At 37.3% G+C, this 14807-nt stretch overlaps 2 protein-coding genes across 2 annotated transcripts; one reads left to right on the top strand and one right to left on the bottom strand.

Moving 5' to 3' along the window:
• Nucleotides 1–4687: 4687 nt before the first annotated feature.
• On the bottom strand, nucleotides 4688–7631 carry psma4 (proteasome 20S subunit alpha 4). The gene is made up of 9 exons (XM_077713071.1): nucleotides 7503–7631; nucleotides 7142–7168; nucleotides 7018–7060; nucleotides 6325–6487; nucleotides 6157–6234; nucleotides 5996–6084; nucleotides 5445–5575; nucleotides 5245–5368; nucleotides 4688–4918 (listed from the first exon to the last, which is right to left on the bottom strand). The coding sequence occupies exons 2-9, from the start codon at nucleotides 7142–7144 to the stop codon at nucleotides 4764–4766; spliced, it is 786 nt and encodes a 261-aa protein (XP_077569197.1). The 5' UTR covers nucleotides 7145–7168; nucleotides 7503–7631; the 3' UTR covers nucleotides 4688–4763.
• A 1077-nt stretch (nucleotides 7632–8708) lies between these two features.
• LOC144194795 (solute carrier family 25 member 44-like) lies at nucleotides 8709–13589 on the top strand. The gene is made up of 4 exons (XM_077714106.1): nucleotides 8709–8790; nucleotides 9722–10393; nucleotides 10477–10604; nucleotides 11515–13589. Exons 2-4 carry the CDS (start codon nucleotides 9724–9726, stop codon nucleotides 11704–11706), a joined length of 990 nt encoding a protein of 329 aa, XP_077570232.1. The 5' UTR covers nucleotides 8709–8790; nucleotides 9722–9723; the 3' UTR covers nucleotides 11707–13589.
• The last annotated feature ends 1218 nt before the right edge of the window (nucleotides 13590–14807 follow it).

Raw genomic sequence — 14807 nt, 5'->3', positions numbered from 1 at the left:
TGAGGAGGAGTTTTAGCCAAATGGAGTCGGAGGAGATGCTCTAATTGAGACAACGGATGTGAGTGCCGTACAAAAGTTCTCCTTGGAAACTTTTGGGCTAGACAATTACAATGTATCTAAGGCCATCTTTGGCACATAGCCACATGAGGGTGGCTTGATTCCCTGAATGGGTGTTATCTCACGCTTTAAGGAATCGGCTGTCGGGACAATAATGCACTCAAGACGGGCTATAGACCCAAAAGTAACGAGCATATTTTTCGAACTATAAGTTGCACCTAATATATATATATAAATATATATATATATATATATATATATATATATATATATATATATATATATATATATATATATATATATATATATATATATATATATATATATATATATATATATATATATATATATATATATATATATATATATATATATATATATATATATAGATATATATATATATAGATATATATATATATATATATAGATATATATATATATATATATATATATATATATATATATATATATATATATATATATATATATATATATATATATATATATATATATATATATATATATATATATATATATATATATATATATATATATATATATATAAAAACCCTATATCATTTTTGTAAAAGAATGGAAAAATATATATATATTTGTACTTGTCCAACACTTGATGAGGCACCCAAACAAACCTGCTGCAGTAGTAGAATTAAATAAGGCAAGAATGAATATCCACTACAGAATCATTGAGTGATGGGTAGAGTCTGGAAATGTTTTAAGTGTTTTTTAAGCTTGTCTTGGAAAAAGCCCAGGAATGTGGTGCAGAGGTCAGGGTTAGTTGAGGAGTGAAGGAGGGTCAATTGACCGCTTGATGACAGAGACAGCGTTCATTGGGTCATCTCATCTCATCTCTGAACCGCTTTATCCTCACTGGTGTCGCAGGGGGTGCTGGAGCCCATCACAGCTGACTTCAGGCTAGAGGCAGCGGCACAAGGAGACAAACAACTATTCACGCTCATACTCAAACCTAGGGGCAATTTAGAGTGTCCAATCAACCTACCATGCATGTCTTTAGAATGTGGGAGGAAAGCGGAGTACCCGGAGGAAACCCACACAAACTTCACACAGGTGGACCGACCTGGATTTGAACCCAGTTGCCTTCTGTGGGCCCGACACACCAACCACTCATCCACTAGGCCATGTTAGTATTAAAAAGTGTTTATCATCTATTGGAATATTAGGGCCGTTTAATTAATAATTGAAGTGCACATCTTACATATTGTTCCTTTTAATTGGGAGCCTGAAAGACAAAAAGACTGAACGGCTGCACAGTCCTTATTAGGAGAGCAAAGACAAGCTTTTGCAATCCTTTTAAAACAACAATGAAAATCCCCAGGATGAAAGTCCACTTTTAAATCAGTAACTCCCAAAAATACAAATGTGGTCTGAAATTATTCTGATTATTTGACAGAAAAAGATGACCTCAACAGTTTAAATCAAAATGGAAAATTATTATCATCATAAAGAGAGAATGCATGCTCTTTGGTGTATATTAATACAGTGTCAAACAGCTTCATAAAAACGAAAACAAAAAACACAAAACATGAATCATTCTGATAATTACAGTTTGCAGAATAAGAACTGTTAATTCTGGCTATTTTGCAAACAAAAGGATATTAAACCTAAACAGAACATAATTACAGCAACACGCACAAGAAGCTCATGAGCGTGCCAACAAAAACACAAGCTTCATATATAGTGCTCGTAAGAGGCGCTGAGCTGAGCACGACTTGCAAGTCGTGTTTACTAAAACTCAGCTCCATTTATGGTGAAGTCAGCCAGTGATGTCAAGCATTGCTGCTTCCAAAACGACATGGATGAGAAGACTGTATCGCGGCTCTTTTCCCGTTAAGGTCAAATGCACTGAGAGATTTAAATAGAAAGGCACTACTCTGTGCCTTAAAGGAATTACAGTTCTCACAAGAAAAACAAATTACTCTATGTCCATTTTTTCTTCAGTCTTCCCATATAATGCCTTCCCATACACCTGGCTAGACGTTTGGTCACCGGACGTTTGGTCAGCCGGACGTTTGGTCGCCCGGACGTTTGGTCGCCCGGATGTTTGGTCGCCCTGATGTTTGGTCACCGGACGTTTGGTCACCGGACGTTTGGTCGCCCGGACGTTTGGTCGCCCGGACGTTTGGTCGCTCGGATGTTTGGTCACCGGACGTTTGGTCGCCGGACGTTTGGTCGCCCGGTCTTTTGGTCGCCGGATGTTTGGTCCCTGTTGGTTTTCGGTCATTTGGTCGCCAGTCAAATGGTGACAGAGAGTAAGTACTGTTGAAAACAGCCCTCAACAAGAGTTTAATTTCTAAATATCTACTTTTGTTTAATGAGAGAGAGAGGTTAATATCTAAGTACTGTTTAACATCTAAGTACTGTTGAAACCAGCTCTCAAAGGTATAGTCACAAGAGTTTAATATCTAAATATCTACTACTACTAGTTCTACTTAAGATGGTCATTTTTATCAAACAAATAAAAGTCTTTGCATACTTTTAGCCCAGAACTTTGACATTAAAACAAAAGGCAATAAGTAAAATGTACTTATTAAAAAGAAGACAAAGGAAATTCACAGATGGTGTTATTATTGAAGCAGTAAATGTTGATTCATGAGTTTGATATCTAAATATCTACTGTTGAAACCATTCAGTATGTAATCAGAAAAAGGTTCATTCCTAGTTTGGAAAACAGTCCAATGGACCACTGACTTTGAAAGTGGCCCTCCAAAATATTTAGGAGTCGGTTTTGCTTGTTGACCTTGAAATGTATCCATGCATGGGAGGAATGTCATTGAGTGAGTCATATCAGCAAAAGTAACCATTTTACTTGGACTTGAAATTCATATCTGCATGGAAGATCCTGTTTGAGAATACAGTACATGAAGTTTATGTTTTTTTTGTTCTTTTGTTCTTTAGAGACCTCATTTAACTCATTCATCATTGACACTGATATTTACACCCAATTTATTTTAACTGGGAGGACTAGACTCTTCCAGTCAAAATTGATTGAATGTTGAGTGGCCATCTTGAAGTCCTTCAATTTTCATTTGTTAAAGTGGTCCCTTAGTTAAAATGTTTTGGAAATGCTTGGCCGTCATTGGCAGTGAAAAATGATCATGGCAGGCTGAAAAAAGAAGAAGAAAATGTTTATACAATAACCAGTAGTGTTTTGGAGGTCATGACTACTGTCTTGCCATTTGAATTGAATTTTATTTTTAACATTTTATTCATTTGATGTTTCATGCAAGATAAATGCCTTTCTTTCTTGAACAATATTGTCCGCAGTGACCCCTGACTTCATATACCGAAAAGTCAGTAAGATGGAACCAAGACGAAGTTTTTAAAACTCCAATTGTTGTGTTTAAGATCAAGCTCTTGGTAAAAGAAACCCTCCATGAAACAGCAAGATGATTGCATTGCATTATGGGATCACTCCCACCGGTTCCCATCAACCTCGTCCCCACTCTTTGTCTTTCCAGTCTCTTTTCCTCGTCCTCCCATTACCAGAAAGACAACACAGTGCCTGCCATTTGTTTGGATTAGTTAATGCTGAGATGTCAGCCTTGATTCTGATGTATACCACCTGTCTTGGCCTTCAGCTGACCTCGCCCTCCCAGGAACCCCCCCCCCCCTGCGCAGACATTCCAACGCTTTTTCAGGGTTCGATGTTTACAATAGGACAGACGCGCCGATGTGGCTTCATCGCGCTTTTACAGTGGAAGGCCTTTCCAGAAGCCAAACGACGAACCTCATCCACAAGAAAGCGAGTTATGAAAGTCAGCGTGATGGTTATATTTTTACAAACAGCAAAGGACGGGGTGGTCCGTGTTGAGGAAGGTGCAAAGGGGGGGCTCCGTCACTCGCAACATGCCAGGATCCTCCCACTCGAGCTCATGTGAACACCATGACCTCACTGCCTCGAGCCTTTCAATGAATTAGCGCCGTTGATTTACACAGGCCTTGGAAGCAAGGACTCAAGTCCAGTAAAAGCCAGTTTTCCACTTAGAAGTCCTCAACTTAGAGTTATGTCAGCTTTTATTGTTTTACTTCTTTTGAATTTCATCTTTCAAGAATGCATACATAGCATTTTTTTTTTTTTTTGGGTCAAGTGCGGAATTTGAGCGGAAGGTCAAACTGTGATGACATCATGGCTTTTGTTTTTAGTTTCATTTCTTTACTTCTTTTTTCAAATCCTTACAAGGCACTCATTGGGTAACATTGATGATGCTAAACTTACAATCCATTTTGGCTGGGAGGGTCAAATAAATATTTCTAGGGTTTTAAAAAAAGTCATAATTTGTACGTAAAATGGTTTAATGACTGAAAATATTTACTTTCTGTACAAGACGATAAAGGTCTTAAATATGAACTTTTGAACCACTGTCCACTGTCCCCGAAAATGTGAGAAAGCCTTATGCTTTTTAAATTTCCTTGTCAAAATGCATACAGTTGTAAGTATAATAAAACTGTTTTTATGGAAATTTGCAGATTGAACACTGCTGCCATCGCGTGGTAAAAGAAAGACATGACACATTTTGCAATGAATGCAATACTGTCCATTTCTACTCCTACAATTCATCCGACATTCATCACACTAAAGCCAAACAATATAAACATTTCCAAACTTTTAATGTAAAAGACAAAACAGACAATACATGGGAATCAGGCGCAAAGAAAAGTCATTTGGTTTATTTATCCTTTTCTTTCTGCTCCTTCTCCTTTTTGTCCTTCTCAGCCTTGGCTTCTTCAGCCTCGTGTTTCTTGATCAGTTCTTCCACCTCTTTTAGTTTCAGCACCTTGATCTTTGTTTTGCCGTCCTCCCGCGTCAGGGTAGCAATCTCAACTGCAACGGGACCGCAATGACAATAAATTACGAAAGTTTGTACAGTCGCAAACTAGTAAACTGGTCACTGGCACTTTATCAATAATGATAAAGTTGGTCATAAATCCCCAAGAACATGAAATTGTACCATATAATTTCAAACTAGAGGCTGGAGTACCATAACACTGTGTATGTTGTGGTATTATCTCAGACTGATATTGGAATAAAACTTTTTGGGTGCTTTTTTAGAGGGTTATTTTTTCAAAGAAAGGGGGTTGTGGCTCAACAAAGTCCAATCTATCAAATTCTGTAAAGTAAAACGTGAAAAGGGGGGTCTTCAAGCTCACCTTTCTCTGCAGAAAGCTTGCTAACATCCATAGTTTTGTTGAGAACTTTGACAGCCAGAGCCAAAGCCGATGAGAGCATCATCTCTCCCTCTTTGTAGTCCTGCTTCAACATGGACACAGCAGCCTGAGGTCCAAGGAAAACAAGAATTTGCATCAATATCACTGAAATAGGTCTGAAAATTTACTACATTAGAGCTTACAGCGCTGTTGTTGCCAATGCACGTTGCCTTCCAGCCGCCGTAGTTGCCGCTCGGATCACTTTGGTACAACTGGAAGCCGTAGTGTTTATCCCAGCCCATGTACAAGAGAGACACGCCAAACGGCCGTTTGCCTAGGAAGGGAATCCAAAGACGTCAAACAACGACAAAAAAGTTGGCATGTTGTACATCCATAGTGAATTCTACTGACAAAAATGTCTTGTGGACGTTCAATATTGATTCAATCTATTGACTCATTGCTGCTGCTTAACTAAACAAATTAAATAAAGGTTGTAATCAAGAAAAATAATTGAAAAATAACCTTTTAATGACACAAGTTCATTATTTATTTATCAACTATGTATTTACTCCTGCATAGACCCACATAAAAAAATATAAAAAGGAACTTCTGGCCATTTTCAATGCCAAATGTTTGGCAAATTTGACAAAATGACACTCAGTTATTTTAAAAAAATAATAATAGAAAAAAATATTGCATGGTCACTTTTAAGAGGGGAAATAGGGATACATAAAAAAAAATAAAAAAATCATACCTCCAAACTGAGTATAGGCCTGTTTGATGTCACACAGTGCTGTCACCAACTGCTCGCAGGGGATTGGCTCTTGGTACTGCAATAAATACCTGAAGAAAAACAAATGTGCTCAATTAGGGGATACGTAAGGATGAAATCATTTTTTGTCTCCAAATCCTCACCTCTGCGCTATTAGGCGCAGTTCGTTGGTCAGTACGTTAGCATCTGACGTGATCCCTGCCACGCTACACGCCATGTCTCTGCACAAGAAAATCACTCAAACAAATCAAACGTCTTCTCTGGGTCACATTCTCACAATAGCGTTGAGTAACGAGCGATTTTGCACTCACTCATTTAGCTTGTAGATCTTCTCAGAGAAAAAGACCTCGTCCAACAATTTGTGAATGTTGCGTCTTTCTGCCGCTAACAACACTCCGTCGTTTGCCAGAATCCCGAGACACGTTCCGGCGTGGCCGATGGCTTCCATGGCGTATTCCACTTGATACAAGCGGCCTACATATTGCAAAGAAAGTCGTCTTTTCAAAGAGTAGCCAGAAAATTCAAATCTCAGAGGCAATCAATTATTGCATAGAGAAACAAAACTTTTTTTTTAGGTCTACATGAGGTTTTTAACACACTTTTGGGACCAGGATCCAAAAATGACCTGAGTTTTTGTTTATCTAATTGTTTTTTTAGCTATAGGACCCCTGTTGTCTTAGAAAAAAGAAAAAAAACTGCACATATTTCTTTGTAGGACACTAATTGAACTCTGCCCAGATGAAATAGCACATATATTGTTGTCTATACAATGTAATGACTTCAATTCTACATACTACATAGTTGTGTGCATCTAGTAACAACATAGGATATCTGTGTACTTTACAAAAAAAAAAACCTGAATAGATATAGAAAAATTGAGATCACATTAGAATTCCACACCTCTAAATCACCTAAACAGGGGCCAAATTCTAAAAAAAATGTTTTTGTTGTTGTTTTTAAATGATTTATGTGTTATTGGTCTTATATAAAAGGACATGTCTTGCCTTCAGGAGAAAAGATGGTTGTCCGGGAATCATATCTGCGAGACTTAAAAAAACAAATAGAAAGAGAAATTGGTACACTGACAGAAAAAAAATGCTTGATGAATCCATAAAAAATGTAACCTACCATTTTTTTCGTGAACGGGGACCTTCCCTGCAAACAACAGACAAACGATCAGAGTGAAAACATAAGTAACAGTTTAACTTGCTTGCCTAAACATCTGTAGCTCTATTAGTGTTTGCGTCGTTTGAATATTGTCATATTTAACGATTGTAAAAGGCTAACACGACACATTTTAAATGAGTTTGCTCTGTTTAGACATGACAGCTAGCTACCTCAACAGAATGAATCTGCATTATCCAAGCTAAGCTAACTAGCATGCGGCTTAAATTAAAGAGAGCGGAACCAAACATTAACTTGTTCAGACTTTTAACACAAAGTTTAAAGCAACGTTAGCTATTCCAGTAACATCAGATATTCATAATACCTTGGTTGATAAAGCGTGAACTGTTCTATTATCCAAGGAAGAGAAGTTTAGTATGCACTTTCTGCTATTTGCTTCCTCGCGTCGCGCACCGGTCCAAAATGCAGCTAAGGCTAAACAATGGCACCAACAGCGCCACCTGTGTAGGGGAGGGCAACACACATTCAAATATATTTTAACATACAGTACATACACTTGATTTATTGTATCTCTGGCGTTCAGAATATCGACTGAAAATTTATAATTTTTGTAGCTATTTTAGAGTACACACTTTGTTGACTATAATATTATGTTAATCGAATAGTCGCCCGGCCAGATTCCCATTACACTTTTATTGCAATTAGTTCTCTATACACGTTTGACCACGTGTTTGGAAGTTGAAAATAATAATAAAATAACTATACATTACATATATACATTGAGAATAAATCGCACGCGTAATCCCGTGGTTACAAAGTCACAAAATACTCGTTAAAGGTACTCATTTATATTCTTGGAATTTGTTCGTGTCAAATTATAAATTGAAAAGTATTTTTTTTCTGATTATTTTGGGGGAATAAGTTGTGTGTTTGTGAAGAAGGTGGTGTACGTATTTGTTTGTTTTAAAATCAATAACGATTGTTACCCTCTAGATGGCGCAATATTTACGGCGAACCGGAAAACCAAAAAATCGCTACTTTTGATTGGTTGTTACGCCCCCGTGAAGCTCCAAGTTGACGCGAGATCAGACAACAGACGACAATCCGGAAATATTTCTTTCTCCATTTACGCTTTTCATTTACCTATACTCATCATCACATTTCTGTTTTTACGCTTTCTTGCTGAATCAAATCACCAAGTCATGGATTTGACGTGCAAATGGGTGAGTGTGTGTTAAACGGGATTTGAGATCCATCTTTGCTGACACATTAGCTCTGCTGTGCAGTACAGTAATTTCATGTACTAACACTATTCTCGCTAGTCAGGCGTTGTTTAGTCCTCCAAAAGCTACTATCTGAACACATGTTACACTCTTCTGCTTTGATTTTGTTATTTCTTCAATAACAGTGGGCGATCTGTAATGCAACACCACTTTTGAACTTTGTCTCAGCTTTATACAAATATTTTGCTAACCCATTCACTTCTATTGACGCTGACACAGACGTCCAGTCCATTTTGACTGGCAGCGATCATTCCTAATATTTGAAGTATGCGTGTAAATAACCTATTTTCTTGTTTGTCCTTGTTAGGGGCGTGGGTGAGCTGCATTCCATCCCATTTGAACCCTGGTTTGGTCATCAGGTAGTCACAGGTACTGATCCATCTTAATTAACCTGCAAAAAAATGAAATAATAATAATTAGTATATATTATTATTTAATATTCACACCTCCTTTAGGCCAAACTGGTTTTATTTCTAACCACAACACACCAAAAATAAGAGTTTTTCCTACACTCATATTAATTGGTTTTACATTTATAATACTGGTTTGGTACAGAAAAAAAACATAATTTAGGAATTGAATTTTGCATTTGTCTCTGTGATATTGAAATTGGTTTGATAAATGGAAACCTTGGTATGTGATAATGATTCAAAAACATGAATCAAGAGTATATCAAATACTTATTTCACCATAATGTATGTATTTGTTACGTGAAGAGCAAATTAAATTTAGCTGGTATTACCATTGTAATAATATTGATGAAAATGTTGAAAGACAAAAGACAAGGTGACTTTACCTTCTTTTTTTGGCCTTTTTAAATCTCTCCAGTTCAGGAAGAATTGGTCGACACAAAATTATGAATTATCCCATAAAGTCTCATAAATGTGATTCCTCTCATAGCAACTAATTTACTTTGCAGTGAGGATGTCCAAATGCAGATGTTATTTTTCCCTCGATACTTATTTTTTTTCCTAGATATGTTTTGCCAATACCAATTCGATGCCCGTATTCTTAAACCAGTAAAAATAATACGAAAAATATTGTAACCAGTAAATGACAAATCATATTTTGCCTATTAAAGTGAGCCCGGCTGTTAGCTCCTCACAAAATCTGTTTATAAATATTATATATATATATGCTTACTGTGTTCATATAATTTTATTTCTAAAGAGAAGCATAGACATGATTTTCTGTTGGTTTGATTTACAGCAAAAAAAAATATTTGGATGGGTTAGAATGGCAAAATCTGCAATATTCTCCTTTTTTTTATATTAATGAAAAATCTCATTTCAATTTCCAGACATGAGTCCTTCCAACGAAGACGCCCCTTCGGGCGGGACCAATCAACAAAAGAGAAACATTCAAATCATCGAGTGGGAGGACTTGGACAAAAAAAAGTTCTATTCTTTCGGGGTCTTCATCACCTTGAGTATCAGAGCCACAGTTTACCCCGCCACCCTCATTCGAACCCGGCTGCAGGTTCAGCGTGGAAAATCGCTTTACGCCGGCACTTTCGACGCCTTTGTCAAAATCCTACAATCGGAAGGCGTCCGGGGTCTCTACCGTGGCTTCATGGTAAACACCTTCACCCTCATTTCCGGCCAGGCGTACATCACCACTTACGAGCTGGTGAGGAAGTACGTCTCCAAGTACTGCGACGACAACACGGTCAAGTCGGTGGTGGCGGGTGGCGTGGCGTCCATGGTGGCTCAGAGCATCACTGTCCCTATAGATGTAGTGTCACAGCAACTCATGATGCAAGGCCAAGGGGAGCATCTCAGCCGCTTTCGCCCCAACGTCCGCTGGGACGCCGCCGGCAAGTCAAAACGTCTGTTCGGCCCAACCAGGAGCATTGTGGCCCAAATATTTGCCGCCGATGGTTTGCCGGGTTTCTACAGGGGTGCTCTGGCTTCTTTACTCACTTATATCCCCAACAGCGCCGTCTGGTGGCCTTTTTATCATTTCTACGCAGGTAAGCTCAATGTGACTTATCAGACTTATCAGTCTTATCGGGGCTTTCGTGCTGAGTTGACGGTTTTGCCGCGTCTTCTATAGAGCAGCTGTCAAATCTGGCCCCCTCTGATTGCCCTCACCTGGTGTTACAAGCCATGGCCGGACCATTGGCTGCGGCCACCGCCTCCACAGTCACCAACCCAATGGATGTCATCAGAGCTAGAGTGCAGGTATGTGCGCAAGAATATTAAAAGGCAGGGTCTGAAAGTGTCATTTTCATAAACCGTATTTACTGGCCTATAAGCCGCACCCTTAAAATTGCCTTAAAGTTGTTGAATTTTACCATTTCTCGCGTATTAGCCGCCCTCCTGATTTATAATTTTCACCTCCATATTCATGGTTTTAATAGGAAGTACAAATCTGTTAGTTTGAAGGGAAAATCTTAAGAAAAATCATCGCACGTTGTATTTTCTTAGACAATCTAAAACGGGTCAGGAAGAGAGCCACAAACACTTATTTACAATTATTTTCCAATGTTATTTCTTGTGAGCCATACTATGAATTTAAAAGTCAAAATACATACATGTAAACGAGTGCCTTTTCATTTTTTTTTTGTAATTTCAACACTTTTAAAGTGGAAAAACAATGATATTTTTTAAAAGATTCTTATGCTGTTGCCAATCAACGAAAGGATGCATTCCAGAAGAGTCTACTGCAAAAAAATGAAGAATAAAGCAGTTCTAGATGTAATATCTCAGTTCTGTCACCAGCAATTTCCATATTTTAGCTCACAGGTTAGCAAAGAGCCAGATGCACCTATCAAAAGAGCCACATGTGGCTCCCGAGCCATAAATTCCCTACCCCTGCCCTAAAAGTACATTATTAGGGTCAATATCAGAAGGAAGTCATTAATCACTTCTGGTAGGGAACCGGGATACCACCATATTTCCAGCCAAAAGAAAAACTGCAATTGGTTCATGTTCCCGTGGTTCATTCCACAGACACTAAAATTAGCCGTGTAATCCAGTCATTACTGTAAATGCCTGCAAAAAAAGGCTGAGACTAGTGGCGTAGTGGTTCACTTTAGTGTGATGGAAAAAAATGGAAGGTGGTCTGCAAAACACGTTTGTGTGTATTCAGGTTGAAGGGCGCAGTTCAATCACAGAGACCTTCAGGCAGTTGATCAAGGAGGAGGGCCTTTGGGGGATGACCAAAGGACTGTCGGCTCGCATCATTTCATCCACTCCCACTGCCATCGTCATGGTGGTCGGCTACGAGAGCCTGAAAAAACTGAGTTTGCGGCCAGAGCTGGTGGACTCCAGACATTGGTAGAAACTCCTCGGCACCGATTCACTTTTGTGGATGGACTTATCAAGCTAGTTTTTATTTCAATTTACTAAAATTGTGAAGAGTAAGGAAGATGATGACGAGAACATGCCAAACAAGAATACCTCTTTCATTTTCGTTTAAAAAGAAAGATTGTAGTCTGGTTTTAATCCCTGATTTTTTATCTTAAATTTTATTTGTCAATGATTAGATTAGATCAGATTAGATTACATTAGATTAGATTACATTAGATTAGAATAGATTAGAATAGATTAAAATAGATTAAAATAGATTAGAATAGATTAAAATAGATTAAAACAAATTTAAATAAATTTAAATAAATTAAAATACATTTAAATAACTTTAAATAACTTTAAATAAATTTAAATAAATTTAAATAAATTAAAAATAAATTAAAAATAAATTAAAATAGATTAGATTAGATAACTTTATTTGGGAAATTTCACTCTCACAGTAGCAAGAGAATACAGACACAGGAAAAAAAAAGACAGATTATGTTCCTGTAGGGGTGTCAAACGTACATCCCGGGTGTCAGAAGCATTCCGCATGCAGATTCACATGTTTTATTTTGACGTTGGTGCCGTAAACGCAAACATTTGTGAGTTTTGTGATCGAGTTCGCTACTGCACTTTCGTGTCCAAAGTTACGTTCTTTCTTTTGCCCTGTCCCAGTTTAAATGACGCCGTCAAAAAGGCAGTTAATAAGTGACTCCAAACACCTCTGTAATTCCCCAAAAATCTATAATAAGTGATCCAAAATTTACAGGAATAGACCTGTAAGTAGCTCAATTTACAATGAAGTGACACAATATTAACTTATTGCCTGCCATTGACAACAACAGATGTCCAATTCACTTAAACTGGGAGGACTAGTTGTGATTCATTTGCCCCACCCAGTGAAAATTATTTTTTTATCCTGAGCATAACTGTAGATAGTCTCCTACTATATGTATATTTTTAAAAAAAAATTCACCTTTGGTGACTATGCCATTATTCAAGACTCTAATTATGAGTTTTTTTTCCTCTATAATTCCTTGCAAGGTGTCTACATTATACTGATTGATTTTATGCACACTGGAAAAACTGCATTATTTTTGTTTTCGATGAATAATGCATCATTTATTCATTCATTTATTTTTGTTGTGTTGAGGTGTTGCTTTTTCTTGAGAAAAAGATGAGCCTCTTTCGCAACCAGTATTTTAGATTGTGAGATTTTGCACAGTTAAAAACTATTTTGTGGGATGGTGGCAATTTGAAAAAAAAAGTACCTACTGTATGTGGATATTGTTGGGGTGTTTAGTCATGGTGCACTGTGTCATTATCAATTGAGGAAGTTCTCAAGACTTTAGCAGGATATCCTTAAAGAACATTCATTTTAAGGACATTAAAATGAAAAATGAGGGTTATTTCACTTCTGATTTAAAGTGGTATTTCCTTTGTATTGGTTTTGCTTGTGTAATTGTGTATTTATATTAAATTATACATTTGAATTTAAATCGTTCCATATGATACATATTTTGAGTTGGAAAAAGTGTTTATCTTAAGCTTTGAGACAATTCAGCTAATGAAACTTTTTTTTTTTTTTGCAGAAAAACACACAAATTAGCTTTCACTGACAGTGCTGGATGTCCAATTCATTTTGATTGGGAGAGGTGGCAGCTCGCTTTCCCAATACTTATGGGTTGGTCATCTAGTGGCATTAATGGCAGTCAGTGAAAGATAAGCATTCATGTTTATTCCTCCTAATTTAAATGGATCAAATGCAGGTAGTAGGTTTAGCCGATGTTATGCTGATTTTTGGCTTTGATGCAGTATCTTCAAAATAATGCAACTTCCAATAAAGCCTCTAAAATATTTCTCTGCAAGCGATTTTTGTTGTTGGTTGTTTTCATTCAAAGCATTGTCATTTGGATTTCTTTTTTAAAAGCCAGCACCATTTCTAGCACAAATAGCATTATAATTATAGTTCATATCAATCTGCTATTTTCCTTACTTATCCTCATTAGGGTCACTTTCTACTGGTATTTTCCTTAGTGTTAAGGACGAAAATCCAGTCCTTGTAACTATAAACAAAATCCAAAAATCGAAAGTACCACTTTCTTCATTGCACAAGACTATGCCCTAAACTCCTAAAGTATACTGAAATCAATTTCTTCATAATTTTACTTGTTTACTTGTATTTTTGTATAGGTGCAAAAACATGTAGTAATAATAGGAGTGATCCTACCTTGCCCTTTTTCGATTATCGGGGCAAATGAAGCCTAGCGTTACCTCCAGTTAATGCGTCCCTCGACGAATGGCCGGCCGCCAGATGGACTCGTGTCGGCTCCATTTGTCACCATCTCTGTCACCCTCTGGCTTGAGATAATGATGTGTGGTGCTGGAGTTGGCAGTAAAGCTTCACCTTTGGGAATCTCGTAAATCTTGGGGAGCTAAGTCCTAGATCAAGAAACAAGATGTGGGAATTGAGAAGAGTCGAGAAAGGATTTATTTTTTCATTGTGGGGAATGACTCCCATTTGGTACAACTATTTTTGCCAGGTTAGCTTTGATTTTGCAGTATCATTGTCATTGATGGCATAAGAGTAACTACATAGTCATACACTTTTGATATTATTTTTGTTTTTACTGCGAAATGCACTGTGGAGTAGCACCACCAATTTTGTTATACGCAGCTGTGTATGATGACAATAAAGGCTTTTGATTTGACACAATACGATAATGAATTGAAAAGTAGCAATTCATTGCATGAAATCAGCTGCAATTCCTGGCATTGCCATTCATACGATACAATAATACATTTAAGAGCAGTACTTATCACATTTATCTAAATTAGCTCCCATTTTAAATGATACATTCACATGAACTCATTGTGAAGAGGTTATTTGTGGCTAAAATAATGAACTATGACAACTTGTAATTCCTTTTTTTTCCAGACTTTTGGAGCTGATGATGTGGTGTGCACAAGGATCTACACACGAGCTTAGCCGAAACGGTTTCTTCAAACACCACATACGAGTACTCGGCACTTGTCAGCCTTTTCATTCGGTACAATTTTATATCTCCATTCATGGATGATCTGGATTCG

This window comes from Stigmatopora nigra, chromosome 3 (genome assembly GCF_051989575.1).
Source record: "Stigmatopora nigra isolate UIUO_SnigA chromosome 3, RoL_Snig_1.1, whole genome shotgun sequence".
Classification (NCBI taxonomy): domain Eukaryota; kingdom Metazoa; phylum Chordata; class Actinopteri; order Syngnathiformes; family Syngnathidae; genus Stigmatopora; species Stigmatopora nigra.
This window is presented reverse-complemented; position numbering and strand designations above follow the sequence as displayed.

What these genes read in the sequence shown, in the direction of transcription:
- psma4 (XM_077713071.1), bottom strand. An exon ending in GCATTGGCAACAACAGCGCT is followed by an intron (nt 5,369 to 5,444) that starts GTAAGCTCTAAT and finishes CTTGGACCTCAG; the next exon opens with GCTGCTGTGTCCATGTTGAA. An exon ending in CAAGCTTTCTGCAGAGAAAG is followed by an intron (nt 4,919 to 5,244) that starts GTGAGCTTGAAG and finishes GTCCCGTTGCAG; the next exon opens with TTGAGATTGCTACCCTGACG.
- LOC144194795 (XM_077714106.1), top strand. Translation starts at nt 9,724, where the DNA reads ATGAGTCCTTCCAACGAAGACGCCCCTTCGGGCGGGACCAATCAACAA. An exon ending in TTTTTATCATTTCTACGCAG is followed by an intron (nt 10,394 to 10,476) that starts GTAAGCTCAATG and finishes CGTCTTCTATAG; the next exon opens with AGCAGCTGTCAAATCTGGCC. An exon ending in TCATCAGAGCTAGAGTGCAG is followed by an intron (nt 10,605 to 11,514) that starts GTATGTGCGCAA and finishes GTGTGTATTCAG; the next exon opens with GTTGAAGGGCGCAGTTCAAT.